The 27,410-nt window shown below is 40.0% G+C and overlaps 1 protein-coding gene across 4 annotated transcripts in view; it reads right to left on the reverse strand.

Moving 5' to 3' along the window:
• The window catches only part of CSNK1A1 (casein kinase 1 alpha 1), a 34,491-nt gene continuing 7,081 nt past the window's right edge, over positions 1–27,410 (reverse strand). The window contains exons 3-11 of one of the 4 annotated variants that reach the window (XM_062003120.1): positions 20,648–20,774; positions 18,883–18,981; positions 16,400–16,483; positions 12,932–13,071; positions 9,661–9,739; positions 8,581–8,655; positions 7,242–7,348; positions 6,263–6,375; positions 1–1,092 (exon numbers count right to left, since the gene is read on the reverse strand). In XM_062003120.1, coding sequence (XP_061859104.1) covers positions 1,085–1,092; positions 6,263–6,375; positions 7,242–7,348; positions 8,581–8,655; positions 9,661–9,739; positions 12,932–13,071; positions 16,400–16,483; positions 18,883–18,981; positions 20,648–20,774 — 832 coding nt within the window. In that variant the 3' untranslated portion in view covers positions 1–1,084. Of the gene's footprint in view, positions 1,093–6,221; positions 6,376–7,241; positions 7,349–8,580; positions 8,656–9,660; positions 9,740–12,931; positions 13,072–16,399; positions 16,484–18,882; positions 18,982–20,647; positions 20,775–27,410 lie in introns of those variants that run through there. The other 3 variants (XM_010195650.2, XM_062003121.1, XM_062003119.1) reach the window with 3 other exon arrangements.

Genomic DNA, 27,410 nt, shown 5'->3' on the forward strand with positions numbered 1-27,410 from the left:
GAGGAAAAAATACAAAATTTATTTAAAAACAAAATGAGGAAGAGTTACAACACTAAATCTAAAATGATTTAGAAAGAAACACAACTTCTTTCGCTTAACAAATGGCCTCGAAACTCAGTTTAAAAACAGGGTGGTGCAGATTTCATCAAATGAATTAACGAGGCAAATTAAAACCAAAAAAATTTTCATTTCCTTACAGAAACAGGTTGTTTTTTTTAGTTTTTAATGAACTTGTAAACAAAAAAGCTCCCGCTTCAAAATAAAAACAAAATCCCAGATCATATAGATGTTTACAGTGATTACATTTATCTAAGCAACTTACATACAGGTTCAGTTGTAAGATGTTAACTAAATTTCGTGACAAATATGCTGTTTTTTTCCTTTTATACCAAGAACATTATAGTTAATGCAGAGTCCTAAAGATTATCTAGTAGTCGCTAAGTTTCTCTTAAGTCTTCACTTTTAGATGCTGTTATTTCTAGCACAGGTAAGCAGGCAGAGTCTTTCATACGCTTAAAAACTGGAATCTTTGGTTACTACCATGTCAGCTGGCTTGGTATGTTGCACATAGAAGCCAACAACTTTTAAGAATGTTTTAAGTGTACAACTTTCAAAACCCAGGGAGGAATAACCAGAAAAAAAAAAGAGTGCACAATTGTGAGCGTTTACAATTATCACAACTGTTGCCGAAGACTTGTTCATGCCATTCTTCCAAAACAATGAGATCTCATAAGCAGTGTAGTTCAAAGTAAAAAGGTAACAAAAATTGGCATATGCACAATTTTCTCCACTTGTGTGTCAACCATTAGGTAACTTTTCCACTTGAAAAAAATGCAATAGAAAACTGGACACCATGTTTCACTATCTCAGTAATATTCACAATTACAGCTGCTACAACTCAAAGTGCAGCATCATTGACACTGCCCAGAGCCAGTTTATACTGATAGTAAGTTCTTTACACCAAGTAAATGGTTGCCCACAGCCACTGGCAATTGTACGAACTTGTATGAACTATAATTTCTAGGATTTGGGGAGTGACAAGTCCTGCTCCGATCTGCTCTGCTTTGTCCCATCCTCGCCACGCTCAGAAACCTGCAAGATAAACACAAGGGCAACTTACTGATACGGGATGAAAATGAGAAACAGCCTTCACAGCAGGAGAATCAATCACCAGTTATGGTCATTCAAAGGGGAAAATGCTGCTCTGTCTCAGAACTGCAGAGGTGCTGGCAAAGCTACCCAGCATCTACCACCACTTTTTAGCTCAAACACACACACACACCTCCCTGTCCCTCGCACCTACTGCCGCACTGCAAAACAGGCTCCCGCACCAGCCGCATTCCTCAAACAGGAATCCGGACCAACAGTTTGAAAACAAGATGTGTTACTGCCACTAGGAAGCAGGATGTAATTTCATAGGATTGTTTTCTACTTGTCTGCAATGCCTCGTGTTTATACCCTTGAATGTCAAACTGTCATCTGATTGCAGTGGTGCTCTTCAGGGACGCTGTACGACAGCGGCACGCACACTGAAGGAAAAGGGACGGGAATAACTTACCTTACAGTAACTGGTGTTCACTACATGCTCACACATGACACTCTGGGCAACCAGAACACGAGAGAACCTTTGCCAGTGACTAGGAACCCTGCATACCTTCTGTCCTTGGAAGGACATGTGAAACCATTCATGTGACAGGGGAGGTGGGGTGTCAAGAACAATTCTTTTCAAGTTCAGAGCTCCATATGACAAGTTCAAGACATTGTGGAATGGGGAGAGTGAAGGAATACACAGCCACATGTCAAAGAACCAGCTACTGCAAGCCAAGCCAGTCTTCTCTTCATGTGACTGCTTATATGCTCATTTCTAGTGACTCAGGTACGTGCTTTAACGAGGTAAGAGGAATCTCAACCAAAGACTACTTTGCCAAGCAAATTTCCGCTCTGGACACCCTCCAAACAGCCTGGTATTCTGTCGATGTATGAATTCAGCTGAGCAACAGCTCTGAGTTTTTGCAACAGAAACCTCTTCACAGTGAAATACAGACAAAGCTGACCTCAGCTATAGCTTGTGCTGTCATCCGGAGAGAAGCAAGTGCAAACAAGTCTTAAACACAGCCTGACATTCAACCACAAATGTAGCTGGATAGTACCCAGAACAGGCAGCTGTAAGTCTTCCAGGGCAGGCTACAGGTAATTGAGAAGATTTGTTTGAACCCAGCCTTAATATACTGAATGAGAATTATCTTTATTCAGCACTAGCAATCCTAAAAAAAAAAGAAACCCCACAAATCCTGCAGCAGAATTAAGAGTCATTCCCACTGGAGTGCAAACTCTCACAGAAACCCCAGTGATCCCTTAGTTCCACTGGTACCAAGCTGTCCATAACTCTTACTTGATGCATACAAGCAGAAGTTAACACTATTTTTCCATTTAGCATGTTCAGCGGTGAACACTGAGTCATCATTTGAACCACTTTCTCCATGAAAGCAGCCAAAACGAAATCAAAGGGAGTGTGCTCTCAGTGTGGGAAGCAACAGATCAACTCACTTTAGAAGCCCAAGTGTCTGAAATGAAAGCGGGATCCTGAACCTGAGGGTAAGAGACATTCTGAAAAAATCATCTCCTGATATTTGTTAGAATACCTCAAATCCCAGGTAGCATGGTCAAGAGAGCACCCAAGTCTACAGAAAGCACTAGGGAACTGGATCCAACCCATACCACCCCATGCAAGTCCTGTTAAGACTATGTAGGAGTGTTCCCAAGCACAGCTGTCAAACGAGATGCTGAGACATTCATGGAGCACAGAAGGCTTCGCCAGTATGAAGAGCACACTGAAGAGTTTATGCCAGCATCTTTCAAACAAAACTTTCCTATATGCAGGGCCAACTCAAATCTGCACATTCACCCCTCCTTGTCCCTCCAGGGTGTGATCCACACCTTTGATAGTCTCTGTGCTACGTGAGGGATAATCCAATTGCTTTGTTATTACCATAGCTGCAGATCTGATCAACAGGGAAAGAGTGACTGTACTGTCCTACTCCAAGAAGCTCCTCTACTTGAAGTGTTCAAACTTTCTCTATCAAGAAGTTGCAGAGACGAGCAGTGAAAAGTATTTAGTTGTCAACTGGCTACATCTCAAATACTGAGGGAGGTCTGTTCTGAGAAAGACCACCATGAGCACAGGCACCCAGGAAATGCTCATGGGACTGGTGACAGGTTCACAGAGCTCTGTGCTGATGTGAATTAAAAACATCTCCTGCAAATGGAACTGATAAACTTTGTCCTGAAGAATGACTGCTTGAGTCAGTTTTATAACTGAGGGAAGCTGACTATAAGCATTATTACAAATCACACCTGAACAACTGCTGCACCGTCAAGGGATCAAGAGCTAAACTTCCTAGAGTCAGCAGAGCAGCTCTGTTGAAACAGTTCACCTCTCCCAAGTTCAAAACCAGCTGATCTTGCCGTTACAAAAGGCACTGCAGAGTTTTGGGGGACAGGAAAAAAAAACAACACAGAAAACAAAAATGGCCACTAACAGACCAGGCTACCCTGGAACCAGGGTATTCAGCTTGAATACCTACAGGACTCAGTGAGATGGTTTAATAAGGATCCAAGTTAAGACAGCCAGGATTATCTACAAATGGGCATGCTGCCCAAACAAGCCAAGTCATGTAAGTTCCTGGACACTGTTTGAAAGAAGTGAGATTTTGCCACCCTCCCCAGAAGCACATCTTCAACAGCATTTGCGCTTATGTACTTACAGAGTACATGGTAAGATTTTAACCAATAAATGCATGCATAAATTACTACTTCCAAGTCCTCCTGTTAAACTAGATATGGTTACTAAAGGGGGGTGATTCGATAGCATGAAGTCTTTTAAGCCACTTCAGCATAGGATTTGCTACAGCAACTTCATGAGAACTTAACTGAACTCTGGAAAAAATAACCAGGTATTTGAGAGCAACATGTAAGCCATACAGACTCCTGCTTGAGCTCAGCTGGTTCCAGGAAGTTTTCACTAACAGGCAATATGACCCCCAAAAGGCACAGAGGATTTTAGCAATCTGGAATCTTTGATGAACAGATGAAGCTAATGTTTTAGGAAGCTTGGGAAATCTCCAGGTGTTTGACAAGCACAATCTCAACACTTTGCTTACGTGATAGGTTGCTCCATCTAAAGGACACAAACCTTTTCTTTGTGATGGGGAGAGGACAGAGTCATTCTCCCAAAAAGGCTGTCACTCTGTACAAGAGACAATGAAATTTTGCTAGAAAAACAGCAGCTCCTCCACAGCTGTAGCAATAGGCCTCATTACCAAAGGACAGTGCTTGAAGAATGTCAACCAAGAAAGGGAAATGGTCTATAAAGTTCAGCTGTAAGACAGCTTCCTTGTTACTCATGCTTGTCAGACAGCTGCAGCTTTGCACTCTGTCACTAAATCACCTCTAGAATGTGAGGACAGATAATCATAAGATCATTTCTTCACTTATGGTATAGCACTTGGCCAGAGACCTCCTGAGCCAGGATGGCAGCACATTAAACCAGAATACTTCATCAGCAAAACACTATTTCAAGTGTATACACCCTGATTTCCAGGGCAGCACCTGTTTACAGATCATCACCTCCTGCAGGACCTTCACTCTGAGCACTAGCCATTGTGAAGAAAAAAACATTTTTGCTCAGATTATTTCCTCCTGCTCTAAAGGCCAAGCTCTCTAAAACCCAACATCAATTCTGGGTTCAGAACTCCTGTCAGAGCTGCTGTGCCTCAGGAAGCAATCCTGGGTGCTTCATCACTGACTCTGCTATATGCCTGTTTCAGCTGAAGGAACTGGTTTACAGCCTTCAGTGTTTTAACACTTCCTGGCTCCAGCAAAACAAGGTGGACACTCTGCCATAGAGAACCTGATACAGAATCCCATCCCATGCCATTTTTTTTCTTCAAGAAAACGTTTCAGACTGAGTTTTGGGAAGACCAGCAGATCTTTTATTGCTTCATTTTTTCCTGGATGAAATGTTGTATTTTTTGACAGCTATTTTGACTAAAGCCACCTGGTGATGTTTGAATGCTGCCACAATACATAAGAGCTTATTATAAACACTTCTAACATGGTTGACTTGGAACTCAAAGAAATGCAGCTTTCTATGTAATTTTATACATATAAAAGTGATAGTCAAGACAAGAATATACTGTAGGGTAGGAAGTGATACCTCTGCATTAAATCTAGCTTTAGTCTCACTCACACCACCTCATTAGCTTAAGTTTTATTCACAGCTCATCGAGGAATCAGCTTCATTACAAGTCTGGCTCTAACAGTCATCACCTGCAGCAGTTTCATTCCAGTGACTAACACTGGCAGATTTACATCACAGAAAAAAAATCCTACACAAAAGCTTCTAGAAGGTGTAAAAAAAAAAAGTCTGTGCCCTTTCAGAATTCAGTTTTCACATAATTATATCTTCAACATCTCACAACTTTTCCCTTTGAAACCATAACCCAGAAACATTAAAAATAGACAAGAAACCTGAAGTCCCACCCAGAGCATCCAGATACTTCAGAAAATTGTGACTTGGCAGTCCACAGTAGTTCAGGGCTACTCCTTGACTGAAGCAAGACATCTTGATTTCAGTGGTCCCTTCCTCTGAACTTTGGACCAAATGTCTCAGTGTGAAGCCACTGGAGGAAGCCAGACGATTCACAATTTTCTGTTTCCCCATGTTTGAGGCATATAGAACAGAAGCAAACCCACAGCACTATACCAGCTGGAACAGAGTAGAACCCAAAGTCTCTAGATCCTCGCCTAGTTAACCAGAATCATCCCTTAACAAGTGTTAGGTCTAGGATTTTGGATTGTATTATATATTTATATATATATAAATATATATATACACATATATAAATAAAAATAAATAAAAAGGTCACATTCCCAACACCAAGTCAGTTTCTGGGTTTTTTTTGGAAAGTGGTTAATGCAGGAGCAAAAGATGCAGTGGTTAAAATGACCCAACATCCCCAGAAGAAATGATATGAAGAACAAGGACATTTTGGTATAAAGTTAGTAGTCAAATTTTCCAAGGACGTCTTTTGGTTTTGCTTTTTCAATTAACAGCCAAATGTGTTTTTTAAACCACCTCCTTGATCTAACACTTAAATTGCTGGCATTGTCCAAATTAGTGTAATTTTTTTTTTCCTGTAACGTCACTTGGTTCTTGGCTACTAACCTTTCATGTTACTCTTGGATTTGTCAGTTTGCTTGCCTGTGGGGGTTTGGGCCTGCTGCCCCTGCCCACTGGAAGAGGCTGCCTGCTGTGCTGCTTTCTGCTTTAACATTGTCCAGTCGAATGTGTAGTCATATTGGTGGTTCAAGGTCCTAGAAAAGAGGGAAATACTTTACAGTAATGCGCCGTAACTTCCTTATTGCTAATACCAAGCCTTGGCCAGATACTCAGAACTAGAGGTTAAACTCTTTTTGTAAGCTGTTTTGGAGATAATCAATGGCATACGAATGCTAGGGATTACTAACTTAAAGGGATTCTTGAAGCTCAAATATCATCCAGCAGCCTTTTCTTCCCTGTTTACACAACAGCCTGCATTTGTAGAAGCAGCACTTCCTCACAGCCCAGCTCACCCAGCTGCCTGCACTGAGGCTCCCAGCTTTTTTCCTTTAAATACATAATTTTAAGGAGAGACTGCAGTATTGTAGGTTGATTCAAAACAGCTTTGGATTCCAAAAACTCGAGGGAGACTCTTGAGAAATCAGTACCGGTTCTGATTCTTACAGATGCTGTTCACTCCACAACATTGAATTTATATTCTGATTTCTTTAACGAGCTCAATGAAATAGCACTGTTCTCCTCCCCTGAAATCCATCTCCTGGGCACTACTGCTAGCCCTATCACCAGTCTCCGAACATAAAAAGCTTCAAACACTTTTATCAAGGGATCAATTTCCTGTACTACTTGCAACAGTTTGAAGCATGGCCTCAACCCTCTAGCATTAGTGGTCAGATCCTGCAGTGCAAACCCATGAGAAGCTTTTCCTTCATGTTTAACATTGAACAATATTTTTCAGGTCCTTTAAACAACTTCTCAAACTCTGAAATAATGGAAAGTCTCAGAAGAACTTCCCTACACCAAACACATGCACTGCAGAAAGCTGCTCTGCAAGTCCCCCAGAGCAGTTATCAACTGATAAAAGCACTGACAAATTTCTGTACTTTTCCACTTTGAGACTGACCTGAAAAGAATACGGAATAATTGCCTCAGATACATGTAATCTGGTGCCTCTTCAAAGCGCAGGCCACGACAGTAGTTCAGATACATGGCAAATTCTGCAGGGAATCCCTGTAAATCAACAGTGTTAATCAAGTCATGTCTTGCAGCAAAAAGCCTCTAACAATCCTATAAGAAGGCAAAAAGCTGTATTTCTGTCTGCAAGATGAATTTTCTGCCACTTTTTCTCTGGTAAGAAGAGACTTTGCCTCCAGTTATTCATTTATTCTGTGTTTCAGAAAGTGGATTTGGTCAGCAAGCTACCAGGTACGCATTCCTTCTCCAAACTTGTTACCTGATTCATGTTTTGCAACTTCAAGTCCTCTGCTATCAAAACCTTTACCATGCCACATCCTTAGGCACTTCACTCACCCTGATTAAACCTAGTTCTAATTAACTAGGTCTCTGAAATACGTATTACTTGTGTCTCAAAATATTCCACTTGCGTTTCCTTGGTAATCTACTTGATCATACCAGAGGCAAGGTCAGTTACTCCTATTAAGTGTGAAGGCTTAAACCACGAAAACCTCTTTCAAAGATTCCCTGCTTTACATACTTATACATTTAATGCTACATTAAAGCCTATATGGGATTAGGAAATAGCATAGAGCACAGGGCTGTACTACAAGAAAGAAAACTGAGGGTATAACAGTTGAGCAGTTTGGAAGATGCTGTCAAGACTTTAAGGGTATGGAAGTGGGCATGACTACAAAGTGCAGTCCTTGGTGCTGCAGTACAACGTGCAAGAACTACCTTGTTCCCAAGGACCTTTGTTAACAAGCGTGTGGCTGACACAGCTCAAGAGAAATCTTAAGACGCAAAAGACAGCACTGGAAAAACATCATTCCATGACATGGATTAAAGATCATCCAATGCCACTACCATCTCTACTTGAGATATACAAGATAACATCAACAATCTTGAAGAGGCAGAAACAAGCATATACAGGGAAGCTATACAGCTCTACCTTTGTTTTATTTATCCAGGGAGGCAAATGTTGGACTCTCACTGCAGAAGAAATGGACAAGCCTCATCTAAGAGAGCTAGAGAGCTTGTACAGTTGACCATTGCCAATAACTGGAATGATGGTGGCATGAACTGTGCCTTGAAACAGGAACCAATGCCTGCCCTGTTACACATATTCACAGTCTTGCTGGGTGGCCAAACAGAAGGCACACAGGTCTGACAGGGAAGTATTAGTCTTTCGTGGCATTTGCTGCTGAACATCTAGTATACTGGCTCAAGTTTAAAAAAGAAAGAACCAACTTTCATTTCCCAGTATGACATCATCTGGAAACTCTTACCTTACACAAAACCTCAACGGGAGTGGACATTTTCTTTTCACTAATCTTTTCATACTTTTGCTTCTTTGTTGCAGCCTGTGGAACATGTAGGTCACAATGTAAGATATTGTGCAATGTCAGATTAACAAGGACAAAAGTGGAAAAAAAAAAGACAAAAATCCTTTGGTTAACCATGGCTATTTTATGTGAGATCTCCAAGTCCCACACACTTATTGCAAAGAGAATGAAGGTCAATCTGGTATTAAGATTTGGACACAGTTTAATACCATTTGCTGCAGTCTAATGCTTCCATCACATGGCACAGCTCGTGTAGTTCTTGCTGCTGCTTTTGTCCATTAAACAGACCACACTTACATTTACATTTGCCAAAGTTCTATTAATTCCCACTCAGTACCCTGTTCAAGGGCTGCCTGCCTGGTTCAGTAAGCAGCCATTGCACTCATTTGCAGCTGGAGTGTTCTAGTGTTTCACAAGCTGCTTGCCTTTTTAGAAAACTTGCAGCTGCAACACCATTTGCATTACACAGCTCTCACTTGAAGGAAGAAAAACAATTAAAACAGGAAAACAAATCACTGAAGTCTAAGTAACAGAAATAAGAAATATTTGCCATGCTTGTAATTGGCCACCACACATGAAAATACTTGAAACGAGTCTGCTGCAGCTAGGAATTACTCAGTCATGCCATAAACTGAAGGTATTACTACAGCTGAACTTGCTTGGCAAGAGATTATTTCCATGCTCGCTACAGCAGTTTAAAAAGCCACTAACAATGTTATTTTCTACTTCCCAAAAAGGGCCTCAGCCTACAACAGGACAATCATAATTTTCAAGGATGACATAAGCTATTGTTTAGCATACATTTTAAGAGAGTCAAACAATACCCGTTTTGCCTGCTGCACAAGAAGCAGAAAGAACCCTTCTTTCATATTCTGTAAATATCATGCCTTGGGAAAAGCTGCTTTGTACAACTGAAGCCAAACATGATCTACAACCACCTATCCAGACCAGTAGGCAGAAGCACGATACCCAAACATGAAAAGAAAAAGAAGCAGGGTGAGGAAGAAAGGCAACACAACCTACCTTTAGTCCTTGCCAAGGCAGACTGGTTCTGTTAAAGTACATCAATACATAGCCTAGAGACTCCATATCATCCCGACGACTGGAGAGACAAGAGCACAATGAATGACAAACTTTGGCATTTCATATTTCATACCAAATAGTGCAAGCATCCCAAAACAAAGCCAAGAAAAAGGAACAAATTTAACCTAAGCTTTGGTGCAAAAGAAGGTCTCTTTCTAATACAGCTAAGACATGTAGGTGTTCAGGACTCCACTGGCAGGCATGTAACAAGTCTTGACGAGCAGGAAGGAGATCCTATTCATTTTTCAAGCAAGGAATAGTCAGGTATTGTGTGTGGGGCAAGCTTCCATCTGCAGTTACATTAGAATAATTTGGGAAACAAAAACTTTGGAAAATAAGAAGTGAAACATTAAATGTCTTTCCCGTTTGGTTGAGAAGCCTGGACAGAAACAAAACCTTTACCTGTAGCAACCATAGAATGCATTGTGAGAGAATCTGGGACCAATACTAAGCATCCAGCCCCAAAAGGGCCCACACCTCCTTCCTTTCCTCCCTCCTTTTAAAACACAGATTTATCTTTGTGGTTTTTGAAAGACAAGCAGTATTTAGAAAAGTGCATGCAGAGAGGTGCCTCTGCTTTCTTCCCACATGAAGACTAAAGGCAGCTGGAAAAATTCAAAGTTATCTGTAAACTTCCCTGAGAATTTACACTCAAGCTCTCATCTAAAAGGCTTCAAGTGTTTTCTGTACTCCATGTGCTCCAGATCCACACTTCAGCCACATTGTACTTTGCTACACAGCTTTCATGATTACTCAGGCTAGTACAGTTCACTGAAGTGGGAAAAATATTCCATGTTTTCCTTCTCTCTTGGCAAAGTTGTCCCTTCCCAACTGTGGCAGAATGAGATTTCTCCTCTGACTGCCCCTCAGAAGCTGACATCTATTTAACATGAGACAGATAAAGAACTTATTTTTCTTCTACCAGTTCCCTCATCAAGAGAGCCTGACAGGTTTTGCTAGTGCTTTGCCACCCAGGCATGTCTGCATGAAAGGCATGGAAATGGTGGCAGGAAAGGGAGCAACCTTACTACACTCACAAGGGAACAAAAGGCTGAGAGTGGTGTTGCAAACAGGATTATGAATAAGGGCAAGGAAAAAACAGCCCCCTTCAAGCAACAACGATCTGTAAAGAACCTGGATAGATCTACCTACAGTTCTTTGTATGAGAGGAAGGAAGCTGTAGATGATAGTTACAGTCAACTCAGTACAACTACGAATAATCACCGGAATGGCCTGTGTGTTACCCCCTCGTGTTCCAACTCTGACCCTTTTGGGAACCAGTTCAGGGAGCTATCTCAGAAGGAAATTGGTTTGGCTCCCTGAACCATTTCACCACTAGGCCAAAAAAGCACTAGCAGTACCTAGGGGTGAGGGAAGAGAAAATTGGTTCACACTTCTTGACAGCAGTAAGCTTTGAGGTCATCTTAGCTGTAACATGAAAACACAGCCAAAGACAGGGGGTGAAAAATGACACTAAGACCACAAAGTCCAGCCTGCAAAATTTGCTAATTCTATTAGAATTGCAGACTGTAATCATCAGGTTTCAGTGAACTGGTGTGGGGCCAGGACATAAAGTTGCATTTTTTGAGAAGGCATTATTTTCAAAGCAATAAAGGGATTACTGGTTTCCTTCCCCCACCCAGCTCATTGTTTTAATGTTTAATTTAATCATTCTGGAGTAGGATACATTTAGTTCTGTGTATCTGTAATGGATACATGACATTTGAGCATATACTGATAACAATGATTTCCAGAATTTGGACAACAGGACAATACTCCCCATTACTAAAATATAAATGGACAAGACTACAAACAGCTCAAGAATAGCTGTCATTACATACACAGGAGAACATGTGTAACAGTTATAGTACAGCACTATCAGTTGAAATATTCTGCCATAAACTTCAGGACTGGTTTTGCTTGATTACATGAATACATTCTTTACGTTGCCTCACTGTTGGCTTGATCTAGAAAGCTTAACTGCTTTTAGCATGTATTAAGCTGTATTTCTAATTATATTAAAATTCTCAGTACCAGCAGAGATTGTACAAGACCTTCAATTAAATTCAAAAGCAATAGCCTTTTGCAGTTCCTTCCCTTCACTGCAAGGTGCTAGCACAGCTACTCCCTTACAAGAACAGCTTGGGTTCTAGAAAATGTACTTTAGAAATGGCGCCTGTCATTTACCCTATCTGACCCACACATGTCAAGTAGGCTTAAATGATGACACTGACAGACAATAAAATACACTTAAGGAACCTTAAGGAAATTAAAAGCAAAAAGGAAACATGGAGCATTTTAAAGCACCAAATGTTTGTTACATTACATGTTGAGTAGAAGTTGACCACTAGAAATTCTGCCATTCCCACCCTGGTTACATTGAAGGGCAGAGACATTCATGGAAGTTTTAACTGCATCTAAGTGACCTCAGCATTAAGTGGTAAAGCCACACTGCTGCATGTATATAATATCTAAGCATATAGGTAAGGGAGGGAAGAGGGAGCACTCGGTATCTCTCGAGTACCTAACATACACTTCAAACAACCTGAAGTGCAATCTCCACTGGACTGCTGCTGGGATACTGTAGTAGCAATATGCTTTTGATCCAGACGATAAAAATACATTTGTTTATCAAACAAAGCTCAGACATACAAGTATATCCAAATACATGTACATATTTAACAGTAAACAATTCTGGTATATTTGATACCAGAATCCAAAATACAGCATGAGTGAAGTAGAAGTAGTCTTGCTTGCAGGTAAAAGAATAAGCAATAGTTTACTAACTTGAATGGAGAGTGGGAAAACAGGACACAGATACCAATTTTAGAATATCTTTTCTGTCTGCAGAACTGCATCTCAAGGCAGTCAGCAGTAGCATCAACAGGTATCAACACAAACAGGAAAGTGTATCATTTAATTTTGAAGGTCCTGTCAGATCCCCATGAAAGTATAGCTTATGCTTTAAAAAAATCCAACTAGTATGCAGAACATCCACCTCATGCCTGCAAAGCTTAAGACTCTTCAAGAAGCAGATCAGGTGCTTGAGTTTCCTCCCCCCCCCCACCTTTGCATAAGCAGCCAAAAAGAAAAGCACCTGCAGGGGGATGTATACACTTTAATATAGAAATTAGTCTGGACACTTCAAAAGCTTCAAAATAAGATCATCTTGCAGCCTCCAAAAACACAGTAGTAGTCTCCTTGAACTCACCTCTGCTCAATGCCAAGATGTGCATTGATACTGGCATATCGAGCTGTGCCAGTGAGATTTTTGTCTTCTCTGTATGGTATGTGTTGCCTTGTCCTGTTGTCCCGGTACTTTTTGGCCAAACCAAAGTCAATAAGGAATAACTTGAAGAAAAATGAAAATAGATTATATTCCTATACAATGCAAAGAATCCCCAACCTATTTCACTAGGCATTAGCTACTTTTAAAGACATCCACACAATGCAACAGCCTACAGTTAAGAGGAAGCAAAGTAACAGTGCAGAGTCACAACTAGCTGTAACTAGTCGGTTCAAAACTGAACAGCAAATTAGTTCAAGCCTTTTCTGAATCCAGTGGAACAGATTAGATTGTGCTACTCAACATCTGTAGCGTAGTTCTACAACTATTTTATGTTACTATTGTAGTCTGTATCAAATTAGCTCAATAATTACAGCGCACAATTTAGGAAGAGAACTACTATGTGCGAAAGCACACTTCACAAAACCCCACTCACTGGAGCAGTTTACACATACAGACAGTTAATGGCAGCTCAGCAGCTTAATGCAAATGATGCACAGTCTGATTTCTTCTCTGTGTCTCAAAGCACACTGGCCATTCTGCAGAGCATAAGGCTAAAACCTTCAACAGCGAACAAGACATCTTGCTTTCAATCATGTTCTCATTGTAAGACTACCAGAACACTATCACAGCAGCACGACACACTTGCTGATGATATTAACACAGCCAGGAAGCTCAAGCCTAGTACGTGGAATCCAATTTAGGTTTCTAATAACCAAGCTTGCCTAATGATTTGATATTTAGCAACAACTGAGTGCGTGCTAATTAGTGTTCTAACAGCCAGCCTATGAAGGTTAATACAGACTGTACCTTCTTGTGACAAGATTTCAAGACCAGGCAAAAAAAAAAAAAGCTGAGGCAGAAGTATGTAAGGAACCTTCCAAATTCTAGCAATCAGTCTTCAAGCTACAAATCATCAGGCTGAGCTCCTGATTCCAAGGCTGGTTTAATGCTACAGGATCAGAGACTACAACCCCTATAGATTAATGAATATTGCAAAAGTAACTTAGGTGAGGAAAAAGATGATGGAAAGAAGACATAAGGTTCAAGAAATTCTCAATAAAAACCTAGTCACTATCACCTTGAAGGTGATAGCAGAACAGAACAAAAGATGCAGCTGTAAATGCAGAACAAGTCCTGGAGATGAATATGCAGGTATGCTTGTATCCAAGACTGAAACAAAGGGTAATGCTGGCACATTGGAAGTACTGACAACTCTCAAGTGCCAGTCAAAATGGAAATATCAGAGACACTGAAAGACTGAAAGTTTGAGCTGCATACTAGGTATGTTTCAGAAATCAAGTTGAAGAAGATTTTCTAGCTATAGTAATAAAGACAGGAAAAAAAAAAGAAGCTAAAAACCACTATAATCCTGATGTCAGAGCAGAAAACCTTGAGTTGAAGCCTTGCCACAATTTATATGCAAGCACAAAGCACAGCGTGGCAGCTCTACATTTGCTGTTCCAGCAAAAGCCTCCCTGCAAGCCCAGAGTGCTCTGAGCCAAAGGACATAAACCCAAGTTTTTAAATCAACTACATTATCCAGATCAGGAAAGTGAGGGTCTTGCCTTTGTTGCACCCGCCACAGCTACCACTAGGGGTAGTCACTCACTTTGTGAGCACCGACACATTTCTCCAGATCTCAGGAAATGAGCGATTTTGACACTAAACTCAAAGTAGTAGTATAAAGCTTCTATGTGATTACTACACTGCAAACGCAACTTTCCCAGAAGCAAAGGCCAAGCTCAAATGCAACCCCTTAGCTTCTGATTAAAGCTTTCTGATCTAATGACAGCCTCTGATGTATAGTTTGCAACAGCTGCTTTTGCAGGGCCTTCGTCCTTTAGTTTAAGGAACCTTCTATGCCTTCAGAAGGAGAGGAAACCAAACACTCTCCACATCAGTCAGAATATTTGCACTGCACATTTAGTTACAAACACTTTAAGCAACTGAGTCTTGATGTGCATTCTGTAATCTTGTCATTAAGTAATGGTATGAAGGGACAAAGTCACCACTCCTGAATCAAAATTAGTTAACACTCAAGTGTGCCTCCAATATATAAATAGCTGGTGTCTATCCCTGTGCAGTGTAGACATAGTAAGACTACTTTCTTCAAAAGAGTTAAAGGTGAATGATCCTCTGCTTCTTCCACAGCTGCTATGAACTCTTGGTATAAGATCTCAACAAGGTAATTCTGCATTCTCTCAAGAGGTATAGATAAAAATCATCACCACAGACCTTTTTTACACTATCAAAGTAACTAGATGTTACTTTATAGCACTAATTTCTCTGTACAAGTTTACTCTGTTCCCTAGCTTAGGCTCATTCTGTATTTCCCATTGTAGATGGGTGGAAGGCAAAGGAGTAAGCCCATCTTGGAAAGAATTAAGTTGGAAGACCCAGCCTGGTTTGGATGAGCACAGAACATATCGATGCCAGCCAGCAGGAACACAGATGTGTTCCCACATATAACCTCATACCACCTCAATTCTGTTTGTTGCACAATCAGCAGGAAACTGGAGAAGTAGGGCAAGATTTTTGCCAAGAGCAACTAGAGAAGTAGATCAAAGTCCCTGCTTCAACTGATAAGGAAGTTTCAGAAGCAGACAACAGAATCCTGTCAGCTTGCACAGAGCAGCTGGCTGCCTGGGATTTCACACACGAAGACTGTCATTGTGGAAAGCTACGGACTGTTTCTATGGCCAAACTCCTGAGCTATGATTCATGTTCAGCAATTTCCAGCTGTCCTGCTATGAACCGGCATACGTCTTCATTTCATTCCAATTCATCTTCTCTTAAAGAGTCAAGAGCACTACATTTAACACTACAAGATAAGCTCACGCTTCTCTAAGACACAGCCTGTTGAAGGGATTTCATTTTAGAAGCACAATGGATGAAAACACAAGAGTCCTCATTACATAGTTGGAAAGATATTGAATAAAAACTGCAAAGGAAGGAGGCTGGCTGACATGATAACAGAACTTCTCCACATGTATTCAAGCACACTTGTAGGAACCCCACAGGAAGGCAAGCAGACAGTCCTAAGCAGAAGCCCTGCCATCACACTAGGGTGGCCTATCTAGCCTTTCACACATTCAAGTAGCTTGTCATTGAGTTTTAAAGGACAAAACCAAAACCTGCATCTGAAAATCAAGCACGTACATTTAGCCCTTTTAATATCAAGTTTAGAAATAATTTCACATTTTAAACAAGCGCCACAGGGAAACATCTTAGTAATGTTACATGTTTGCCAAGTATGTCTGAATAATGCCAACATAAGAGGTGCTTTTGCAAGATCTACATTCTTCAGAAAAAAACAAACAAAAAAAAACCAAAACAAAAATAAAAGCACATGAATTTGGGGTTGAGGTTGGAATAGGAGACAGTTCAGACCTGGTTTAATCCTGAGAAAGATGGGTCCTGAGAAGTACTAACAGTCATGCTTCTTTTCCTCTTCCCCACTGGAGATTCTAAACACTGAACAAACAATAGAGGGTGGCAGTGCATCAAACAGTATTGCTTACATTGCAACAATGGCCGGCGCAGACAGGCAACACCGAGGCATTCGAGAAAGAACAGGGTAGCCAAATGCCATCCTTCTTCCACCAAGCACTGTAGTTTTCAAAAAACTATGTATGTTTGGTTTTGGTTTGTTTGTTTTGGGTTTTGGTTTTTTTTCCAAAGAGAAAATTTGAAAGGTGTGACAAAGGTAAATTTCAACTGTGAGCCGCTCCAAAATGGCACTGCCTTGACCAGGGATAGCAATGGTGACATTTGGCTCTATTAAAAAAGGAAATTGATGTTTTGCTTACAAAAGCATCCTTTGGTTCCACAAACTGCCCTTCCCCCAAAAGACATTTAGAAAAAGTAAATCTTCAGTAAGGAAGAGGTAGAAGGCATTTAGTCACCTTAAAGTTTACTTTCATAAGCATGCAGGGCTTATTTCTAGCAGAGCTGACAATTCATCTTTTAAGGTGGGAGAGTAAAATTTCTCCCAATCACCAAATTGTAATTTGGAAAAAAAAAAACAACTTATTTTTGTTAAAAAATGAAACTGACAGGAAGCTACTGGAACAAGATTACCATGCTATTTTAGTCTTTGTGGCTGATTGTCTTTAGTATGTATGTTGTAATCTCTAAAAGTCCCCAAACTACACTTAGGTACAAAAAGAAATACAAAGTAAATGCTGTAAGGTGGCAAGTGTTCCCTAGAGGAAGCACTTGGTTCCAAACTGAAGCAACCTGCTCCTCGTTTTGGTCATGTAAATCTAGCAGTGGGCACTTCTGTTGAGAACTACCTCCCTTGTGTACTAAACTCCTGCAAGTTATGAAGCCCATGCTCACAGTGTTTATCACCACACTGTTGTGTGGCTCCCTAACTGGTCTACTAATGGGGAGGAAAAAAATATAATCGTTCACAGGCAATTCTGTTTTCCATTTCAGCTGATGCAAGTCTAATGTGTTCCTCCACTAAAGTAAGCACAGTAGCAATTTCTAGGCCATTAATCCACATCAAGATGAAACAGTGCAGCAATGCCAACCTAGTATGACTGTGCAAAAGTATAGAAAAATGGCCCAAAAAGAACAACTAGAAATCAGAAACTAAAACTAGGAAAAAATAAAATGAAGTTTAAGTTGCACTCTAAGTCATGCCAGGAAATTAAGGAGCCTAACTGCTCAACACAGCTGAGAAAAATAGAGCTCTACAGAGGGAAAGTATGAAACTTGGGAACAAGCAAAGTTTAACAGCAACAGGATTACATAAAGACTGCCTTTCCAGCTGGACTAACAAGCTTTTCCAACAATGGTTGTATCTAAACAGTCCAGTGCACTGCACCTCTTCAAACAAGAGCTATTATCTGCCGTTAATCAAGCTTTCCTCTTCTAATGTTCATGGCCCTGAAGTTGGCATTCATACAGGCAAACAAAGGTAAACATTTTAAATACTAGTAGTGCCTAAAGAGAGATGTTCTCGGATGGCATATAGAGAAGATAAGTGGGAATCTTGCTTCCAATAAACAGTTTGATCACATACATTTGTCCTCAAGTTAATTTCTATTAAGTAGCATGCTTAATGCATTGCCAATGCTGCCTGTCTGCCCGAGCTCGACATACAAATTGCAGGATTACGTATATTTCACTCAAGAGAACTAAAAATAAAAGCGAAAAGTTTTCTTCTATATAAGGTTTTCATCAGGAAACATGCACTTCTGACTATGTTTACCCATCCAAACAAGTGCAACAACCTCGGCACACCCCCCTCCCAGTAAATTTGAGCAGTTTTTGTGTACAATATATTCAGATACTGTACAGCTTTACAGTTTCCCGTCAACATATTTGCCTAATTCCATTTAAAGACAATTGATCTGTGTGTTGGCTAGTAGTCATATCCACAATTCTGATGGCTGAAGAGTTCTCTTCACCAGTCTGCCATAGCAAGATTTAATTGCCCTGATGACTAGCAGGTCAGGAGCTCCCACGTTGGCACGAATTCTTTTCATCCCAGGAAGCGAGCCCCAAAACCAAAGCCAAGATTTGAATTTATCATAGAGGAAAAACAACAGTTATCTCGATAATGAAACTGCAACATTGAGAAAAGTAACTATTTATTCTCTAGGGTTAGTTTATAATCTTGTTGCAAGCCTAGAAATCATCTTGCAGTCAAGTGCATCTCACAGGATGGGTCAGAGACCCACATGTGTATGCCACTGCATTTAGAAGCAGACACTGAGAAATTCAAGTTCTCACATCAAAGAACCACGGTTTAGCATCCAAAACAACAGCTTTAGCAATGGGTTTTAAAAAGGTTGTGCAGCTTGAATCAAGTAACACAGCCATTCCGCTTGGATCTTTTAAACAAAGAGCATTAGACTAACCTTATTACAGTGACGCCCAATACCCATTAGGAAGTTATCTGGTTTAATGTCTCTGTGTATAAAATTCTTTGTGTGCACATATTCAATTCTACTGATCATCTGTAAAAAAACAGCAACAACAAAAGAGGTGAGATTTCAATGAGCACAATTCACTTAAACCTTCAACAAAAGCATGAATTTTTAGTGTTACCTTCTGTAACTTGCTTAATGAAAACCAATTTCTTTTCAATTCTGTGCAAAGAAATTTATCTTTCTTATATGTTAAAATATCATAATTCTGGTCAGGAAATGGCAGATGAAATAAATGAAATTATTTCCCAGGCATTTAAGTTGACATTCTAACTATAGTCTCCCATTAAAATTTCTTAGTTTGAACCAAGGTTTTTCTGCCTACCACATGAAAATGTTAAAGCTCATTCCCTCCCCATCCCTGTTATTCATTCATCTGGTTATTCATTCATTACTAAGCATCATTTTTCCTGGTAACAGTTTCAAAGGAGCAAGTTGATTGTGGTTCATCCTGTCATATCTAGGCTACTGTGATTCAGGAATAACAGGCAGCAATGAAGACGCAGGGAAACTGGCACATCTGTATCATCCTACACTGTGATGCGATTTCCTGTGCATGAGCACACAGCACATGCATTTCTGTGGTACAGCGTTCCAGCTACTAAAACACTCTTCATGCAGTCTTTAGTAAGTTGAACTGTTTCAACATCATACCCTTGACAGCTGTTCTACTGGACTCTGCCCTAAAATCCAGTTCCAGGCACTGATACCATACATCCTGTGTACGTTTCCCAGGTGACAACAGTGTGTTTATCATCCAAAGGAATACTGCACAAAGCCCTTACAGATTCCCTGCAGATGCTCTACCACCCAGACTCTAGCTAAATGAGCAGGCAAAGGGCTCACCAAAGGCAGGTGAGAATAGGGACAGTTGACCTTGTCTCCATAGAAATGCCATGAGCTTCCTTGGCCAAGAGCCTGGGATTCTCTGAGCATCTGGCTAAGTGACAACTCAGTACTAACATCAGTGATGTACTACTAGTTGAAATTTAAACTGCCATTGAAAATTCAACTTGTGAATCCCTTACTGCCTTTCTAGTAGCTGAAGGCAGCACAGTCAAGTTACTTATTAAACAGTAATAAATAAAGTTGAAAAAACATCAATTGCTAGAAAAAGACTTACCAGACCTCAGTTTTAGAGGTCTTGATTAAGGGAGAGTGGCATCTCCACTAATAGCTTTAACAACTGTCTTTGAGCACCACAACAACAGTATTTATTAGCTTCTGGTCTGGCGTTCGAAGTTACAGCAGTTGGTGAGTGCATAGTGACATAAGAACAGATCTACAATATTTGGGTGTTGCCCACTTGTGCCTACAGCTGGCCAACATACAGCACGCTTCCATCGAACCAGCACAATCATGACTGGAAACTGCTTCAGACCTTCTAATACCACCCCCATGGCCAATATTGGGAGTTAATTCACCCATATTAGTGTCAAAAGTTCATTAAAGTTGCAATTGTTAGATCCATGTCATCAAGGAGCTGGTGTATGTGCTCCCCTCCCACTACAGGCCTACATTCATTTTGTAAGCCACAGCACACAGAAGCCACCGTTCCTTCTTTCCTACAGAGGTCATTTGTTCACTTAGCTATAAACAGCCTTGCAGAACACACTGTTTAACCCACTTGAATAGAACCATGTTGCACAAAATACTGTTGGGATTTAAACTTGTTATAAGCAGCAGTTGTACATACCTGGTCTGCTAACATAAGTACTGTTTTCATCGTAAACCTGCGAGAACAGAAGTTGAATAGGTCTTCGAGGCTGGGACCAAGAAGATCCATAACTAGAACATTGTAGTCCTTTTCTTGACCATACCACCTGAAACAAAGAAAATTATTCAGCATTAGCAGGACTCCTGATGCAGCCCAGGATACCATCAGCGTTCTCGGCTGCAAGAGAACATTAGTCAGCAAAGTTCAATCTTGAAAACTGACTAAAAACTAATGCTAGTTGTATCTTTTTTTCCTAGAAGTGAACTCTGAGGATAAAACAGGGTATACAAGTTGGAAAGTGTGCACACTTTTAATTTTCCCCTTAAGAAGAAACACTATGCTTCAGCAGCAACTGAAGTACCAAACAACAAACTCAGCATAGTCAAAGCAGAAGCCCTTACATGTCAGTGTTCTGATGTGTTTCTACATAGCCAGAATGAAAACTGATCTGCAGGACACCTTACACTCTCCATCACAGTTTCCTCCAGTATTTAACTTCTCATAAGCATCTTCAAATCCTGCAAGCTTTGTTTTCAGCTATGACTTCTCAGAAGACCAGAGGAGGCCTTGCAGTTAACTCCTATATTACCTCATTGTTCATTCATCCACATTTAACAAATGGCAACCAAGTTCTACTGTCCTGTTAAGCAGATGACACAGAATCTTTGCAAGGGTTTAAGCATCATAAAAAACCACCACAGGGTCACAAAAGCAAAAATACAAATGTAGTATAACATTAATTGCAGCCAAACAGACTGTGATATCCATCCTTAAGTGCCTGATGTATTAATTTGGGTCAAAAGATGACATTACCAAGGCTGTCAAGACAAGTAGAATGCCCTTCATGCTTATTTTTGTACTTTTCCTTCCAACTCATGTCTAGCATTTCCATCATAGTATTGCTTTATGTTATCTGTTACTGGGGGATAGTATTTCCCCACCTAAGCTGCCTGAGGAGACCAGGAGTCACATCCTTCACTTCTAGAAATTCACAGATGTGAATTCCCATAATTTAACTAGGCACTGAAAGACAGAACCTGAACACTCTTCTCTACAGTCCTGCACATTCCAGATACCTACAGTTATGCGAGAGGTGTGTGGAAAACCTCTTGTGAAGCTCAGCTGGTTACATCACTGTAAAGACTCAAAGGCTTGTGGATCAGGATTTTGCATTTTGCCTTAGCTAGGCACCTAGTTGTTATGACAAGGACCTAGCACCAGCAGCCAATGGATGACACACCAGCCAGCTCTCTCCTGAAGGAGTCTTGAGGTTTCCACCAACAATGGTGCATACAAGATAGATAAAAAAAAAAAGAAAAAAAATCACATCCCGTAATAAGAGAATGTTGATTAAAAAAGAAGTTCTTTAAAAAATCCAGATTCACCCCAAACACAGTAGTAGCTGGGGTGTAAAGATCTTAAGAGTCATTTTATTACCACTTTAGGCAACGATTCCAGGAGATTAATGCATAGTTGTCTGGAAAATAGTTACCAGTGATAAAGCTGACAAATTCCTTGGTACTCACAAGATTCCAAGCTTAGCCAGGGTAGCAAAGTAAAATATTTACAAAGCCACAGAGAAAAGTCTCTATATTTGGATTTGTTTCGGGAACTTCTGGCCTGTACCTTCCCACTGTCAGGATTCTAGTAAAAACCCTGCACTTTATAATGAATTGTTATAAATTTGTTAAGAGTTATGTATGAGCTGTGGATCCTACCCATTGTTTTTCAGCTTTTATTCATTCTCTACATCAAGAGAGATGCAGAAAATATGTATTTTGAAAGCAGTCATTCAAATGAAATGTCAACAAATCCACTTTTCTCCAACATGATAATGATCACACCAATACCCTAAGTAACATTTATCAATTTTTGCCTTCTAAATTGAACCCCAACTTACAAGTGACTCATCTAGGAAAGCATGCTGCTGGTATTTGATATAGTCTGTAATTTATGAAAAGGTTAATATTCACACTACAACCTGACACATGAAACTGACACATTTTGAAAAGACCTACCTAGCTAGGCCCTTTTAAGGGGAGATCAGAAGCTAGTTTCAACTGCAAAAGCAACCACAAAGAGTATTTGAAAAATGCAATACAGAGATGGAGAAAAGTTCTTAACTACAAACCAGCCTCAGTTCAAGAATAACTATGGCTGTAAGTCTGCTTCTCAATTCCTATCAGTCACCTATGTGAACTGCTGACTAGTTTTGACAAGGCTCTATAAACAATTCCATAGGTCACAGTTGCAAATGAAACACTGTGGTTATCTAAAGTAATGAAACAGGACCAAATGACCTGCACAGTTATGCTGTCGTATGAAATTTAGGTTTGCAGTGAAAAAGTCTGAAGAACAGGGAACTGAATTGAAAAATTCTAACTAGTAAATAAAGCCTCAAATAAAATATTATTTTCTTCAAGAAATGGAAGTCCAGTTCAGATGCTGAGTGTGATTGTTTGGTACTGTAATGCTTCAGTGCCCAAGAGACTGCAGTATGAGAGAAAAGGATCAAAGATCAGTCTTCAGCTGAGTTAAAACAACTTAGTCACACCATCACAGAAAAAGTGAAGCTGATGAAAAGCAAGCCTACCCTGAGAACTGTACTTTAAAAAGCACTTGATTCCTCTATAGGAATATCTCTGCTTAGGAAGTGCAGTAATTCAGGCTGATTGCACAACCTTCATTGGCCTACTTCTACATATGCACAATAAAATGTTAATCTCCTGCCCATTTTGCAGTGGTGGAAAGATGAAAGAAGAGGGGACCTCTTAACATTTCATTTTCGTGGTTATTCCTCACAGAAGACTGACACATCTATTCATTTCGTTACTGGTAACTGAAACTTCTGCTAAAGTACTGGGAGTAACTTGGGTTCTATTTACTTTGCTAACACTGCAAGTAAGTTTTCATTTCCCTTGGAGCATTTCCAGGGAAAATGGGATTAAGAAGTAAGGCTACATCATGTCCACTCCAAGTCTAGTAGCTGCTACTACTGGCAGCTCTGAGTAAAAATGTTAGAAATCTTGGCTTCTTCTTAGGAAACCTTGGATATTACGATACAGAAGAGCTTGGCAAGTACTCCCCACTCCTCTATTTGCATAATCAATGTAAGATGGCATATAAGCACACATTTTGGATAAGCAGAAATTCAGAGCACTTTGACATACAAATTTTAACATGATTGGACTGAAGTGCAAAGCAGCATGACAACAAACTGAGCACAATTCTAAAATAAAAGCTAGTCTCTCAAAGACAAATCTTCAGAAGTTAAAAGGGCGTAATCAATAAAACCTGGAGTAAACTATTACTATGAAGGAATGATCCATAGACAGTCCATGGCAACTATTACATGACACCAGAAACCTAGAACACAAGCATTCCACATGTCTGTTAGAGCTCCATGGACTCATTTTGTTTAAGCATACCTGGAAGTATTTTCTTCCATGGTAAAGTTGAGGAAGCAAAACATTTTAAGCAGGGAGAGTTTTGGAAGAGAGTGGAAAGTAGGAGCAAGAGAGTTGACTACTTGACACCCACTTTGGGTGGGTAATGACTGCATAGAATACAAAGAAAATTTCAAACAGAAAAGCTGAACTGCTAGACTAGCAAGACTCATTACTTCTCTGATGCATTTGCACAGTGCCCCATTAGGACTATTTTCTAATTAGAGAACTTCGATTCTATAGCACAGGTCCATTTATATCTATTTATGCCGAAACACCACACAAAAATACAGATTGTCAGTTTTCCTGAAGAACTGCCATAGATGATCTTATTGAAGACACAAATCATGAGAAGGACTTAATGAAGAGCTAAGACTTATCTTTGAGTCAGCAGCATAACACTGTTAAGCTGTTAAGAAGCCTAGGTCCATATTCAAGCTGTAAGGCGTGCCCAAGCTCACGCATGCATGAAAATGCTTCATCACTCTACCTCACCTGATCTGTTTAAAGCTGCAGATCAAATTACTACAGATCACTTCAACTACAGTAAATATGCTTTATGAAGCTTTCCATCAAAGCATGGTTAAAGATTGAACAGTGACCTTAATTTGCCTTCAGTGGCTTGTCTAATTTGAAAGACCAAAATTCACCACGTCAACAAGTTTCCAAATCATGTGGTTTAACAGTCTCATGTATTGCCCCAGTACATGCACAGGGCCGAAATTTCGTAACACCTTGAATTTCAGTACTTGTAGCTCCATGCTGAATAAATAAGTCACATCACACAGTGGTCTGAAAGGGTTCCGTTTCCAAACGGTGTAAAGCAGGTGTGATGCCAGATCACATGACAAATGAATGTTTACTTCAACTCATGTGGAGTGGTTTTTCTAACTCCCTTGATGAACCTTGAGACAAGCAAGTGGATAGTGCTGCACACCTAGCATGTACTAGCAAATACCATAGCCAGGTCTACCCAAACAGAAATCCTCTTCTGTTCTCAGAGCTGCACCTTTGAAAAATTGTATGATATCTATTTCTGAAACTGCATATTTTGTAAGTAATGCTAGTGACAAAAGAAATGTTTGAGAAAATGTTTGTTAATAACTTGCGTTGTGGTTTTGTTTTTTGCTTCTTTTAATTGAGAAAACATTTCACTTGGTTATTATAATATTCTCTTCACATCTAGTGTTATCTTCCCTTGAAAGGGTCACATTGAGGTGGGTTAGTGAGCAAAGAGAGGTGTGAAGAGTTAATACAATTTAGACACAGGCCATGAAATTACAGGCCCAGTTTTGGACTACCATGCCACTTAGACAATTTTAGCAGATAACCAGCAGTTTCATCCATTGCATTGGCACTTGTAATTCCAACATGTTAACAAAACCAGCACAATTATTGAACTTTTGTGAGCTGGTCACATGCTGAATAAAAGGACTCTGAAGACTTACAGGAAAAAAATCTCAAATTCAGACCAAGGTGAACTGAATTACTGAGTAAGTGCACAAGTGTTATTTGCTGGTAAGACACCCCAAATCCCATGCATTCTGAAACCATGACGGCAGGAAAGGCATTGCCACCATGGCACACCACTTTGTCTACAGATTATTTTATATAAAAACAGGGCATCAGCTCATTGTCACAAGAAACCATTCCTGCTACCAAAGCAACTACAACAAGACTACTTTGTTCCAGCTTAATAAAAGCTCTCTCTTCAGTCAACACCTGCCTTGCTGGGTAACCTATCCTCCACTAAAAGCTTCTGTCAATTCCATCACCGACTAATCCAGTGGAGGCTGTGGCAATCTGGAATTACAAGCAGAACTGCAGAAGGTCATGCTTTTGTGAGATAAAAAAGTATCTCCTGCAAGGAAATACAATGCTTTTGTGACAAGAATTGAACAGTTAAACTCAAACCTTTAGTATTTCAGAAACTTTTATAGTCACATTTTAAAAAGTCGATTTGGACAACTTTGACATTACAGACATTTTTGCCACTTTCATAATTGATAGTGTGTGACCTTATGATTACTGTCTAGTCCTATGCAATTAGTTTTCCAGCGCTTGGACTTTCACACACCAAGTGGAAGAGTTCACATGATAAAAATGGAGATTGTCAGAACAACCAAGATGGATAAAAAATGCTACTAAAACAAAAAGTATAGGACAAACAAACAAGCTGGAAGGCAATTACTGCTAGAATTACCTGAGACTTCCTTATTAGTAAGTTTGACAAGTCAGCAGGCACATGAGTGTGAACGTGCAGGTCTGGAAGGCCTCATGAACACAAAAGATTCAGACATTCTACAGCAAACCAAATGACAACCAACTGATGAACGGTCTGGAACTGCGTTCCATTTCTGCCAGCACTAAGTTATTTATACAAAACTCCCTGGATTAGGCATTAGTCAGCTGATGCAACTAAAGAGAAAACACAGCCCTCCCTATAATCATATAGCTCTAATACCAGACATCACTGAAAAATAAGAAGTAATTTTAACCGGTAAAAGTACAGATATTCCACACAAACTGTGAAGCAATCTGCACCAATGATTAACATACTGATGTGCAAACTCTGCCACCAACATTCAGGAAAGGAACTACAAATCAGAATGGGGTCAGAACAGACATTTCAAAAAAGATGGGAAGGTGGTGACCTGTGTAATCATGAATTCAAACAGCTCAGCAAGGTAGCTATAGAGTTATGCAACTATTCTTTACAGATATGAGAGGACTGGGAGAGGGAGATAGTTATTAAGAAAAAAAAATCAGGGAAGAAATAAATAGCCAACTGACAATGGGTACAAGCATTTCTCTTCAGGCTCAGAAACTCTTGCTCTTTCTGACAACAGAATCACGAGCCCTTGCTGTGCTAGCCTAGAAAGTTTTAACATTGCACCTGACTGATTAACAGAAAGAATGGCATGTTGTCCAAAACAGGTGTTTTATTTGGAACCAAAGCGGTCCCTTCTGGTCCCATGTTCTAGGACTTCTCAGGACAGACATCTGCTGACAAATAACAATGTTTCAGACAACGTGGGAAGTATATTCTGCCTGGAAAGATATATTCATTTGAGTCTTGGCAGACACTGAAGCATCACACATAACAAAGGTACTCTGTCATCATAAGATTCATGTCTCAATTGACAAACATTTTGTATTTCTAGCTTATCTCGCCTGAAGCTGGAAAGGCACTTCTTAAGTGTTAGCCAGCTTAGGACTAATCTAATGAACTTAACATAATATGGCATGACTGAAGTGGAATATTTAGCAGATGTCATCTAACATTAGTTGCCATG

Source organism: Colius striatus, chromosome 9, assembly GCF_028858725.1.
Source record: "Colius striatus isolate bColStr4 chromosome 9, bColStr4.1.hap1, whole genome shotgun sequence".
NCBI classification, from domain to species: domain Eukaryota; kingdom Metazoa; phylum Chordata; class Aves; order Coliiformes; family Coliidae; genus Colius; species Colius striatus.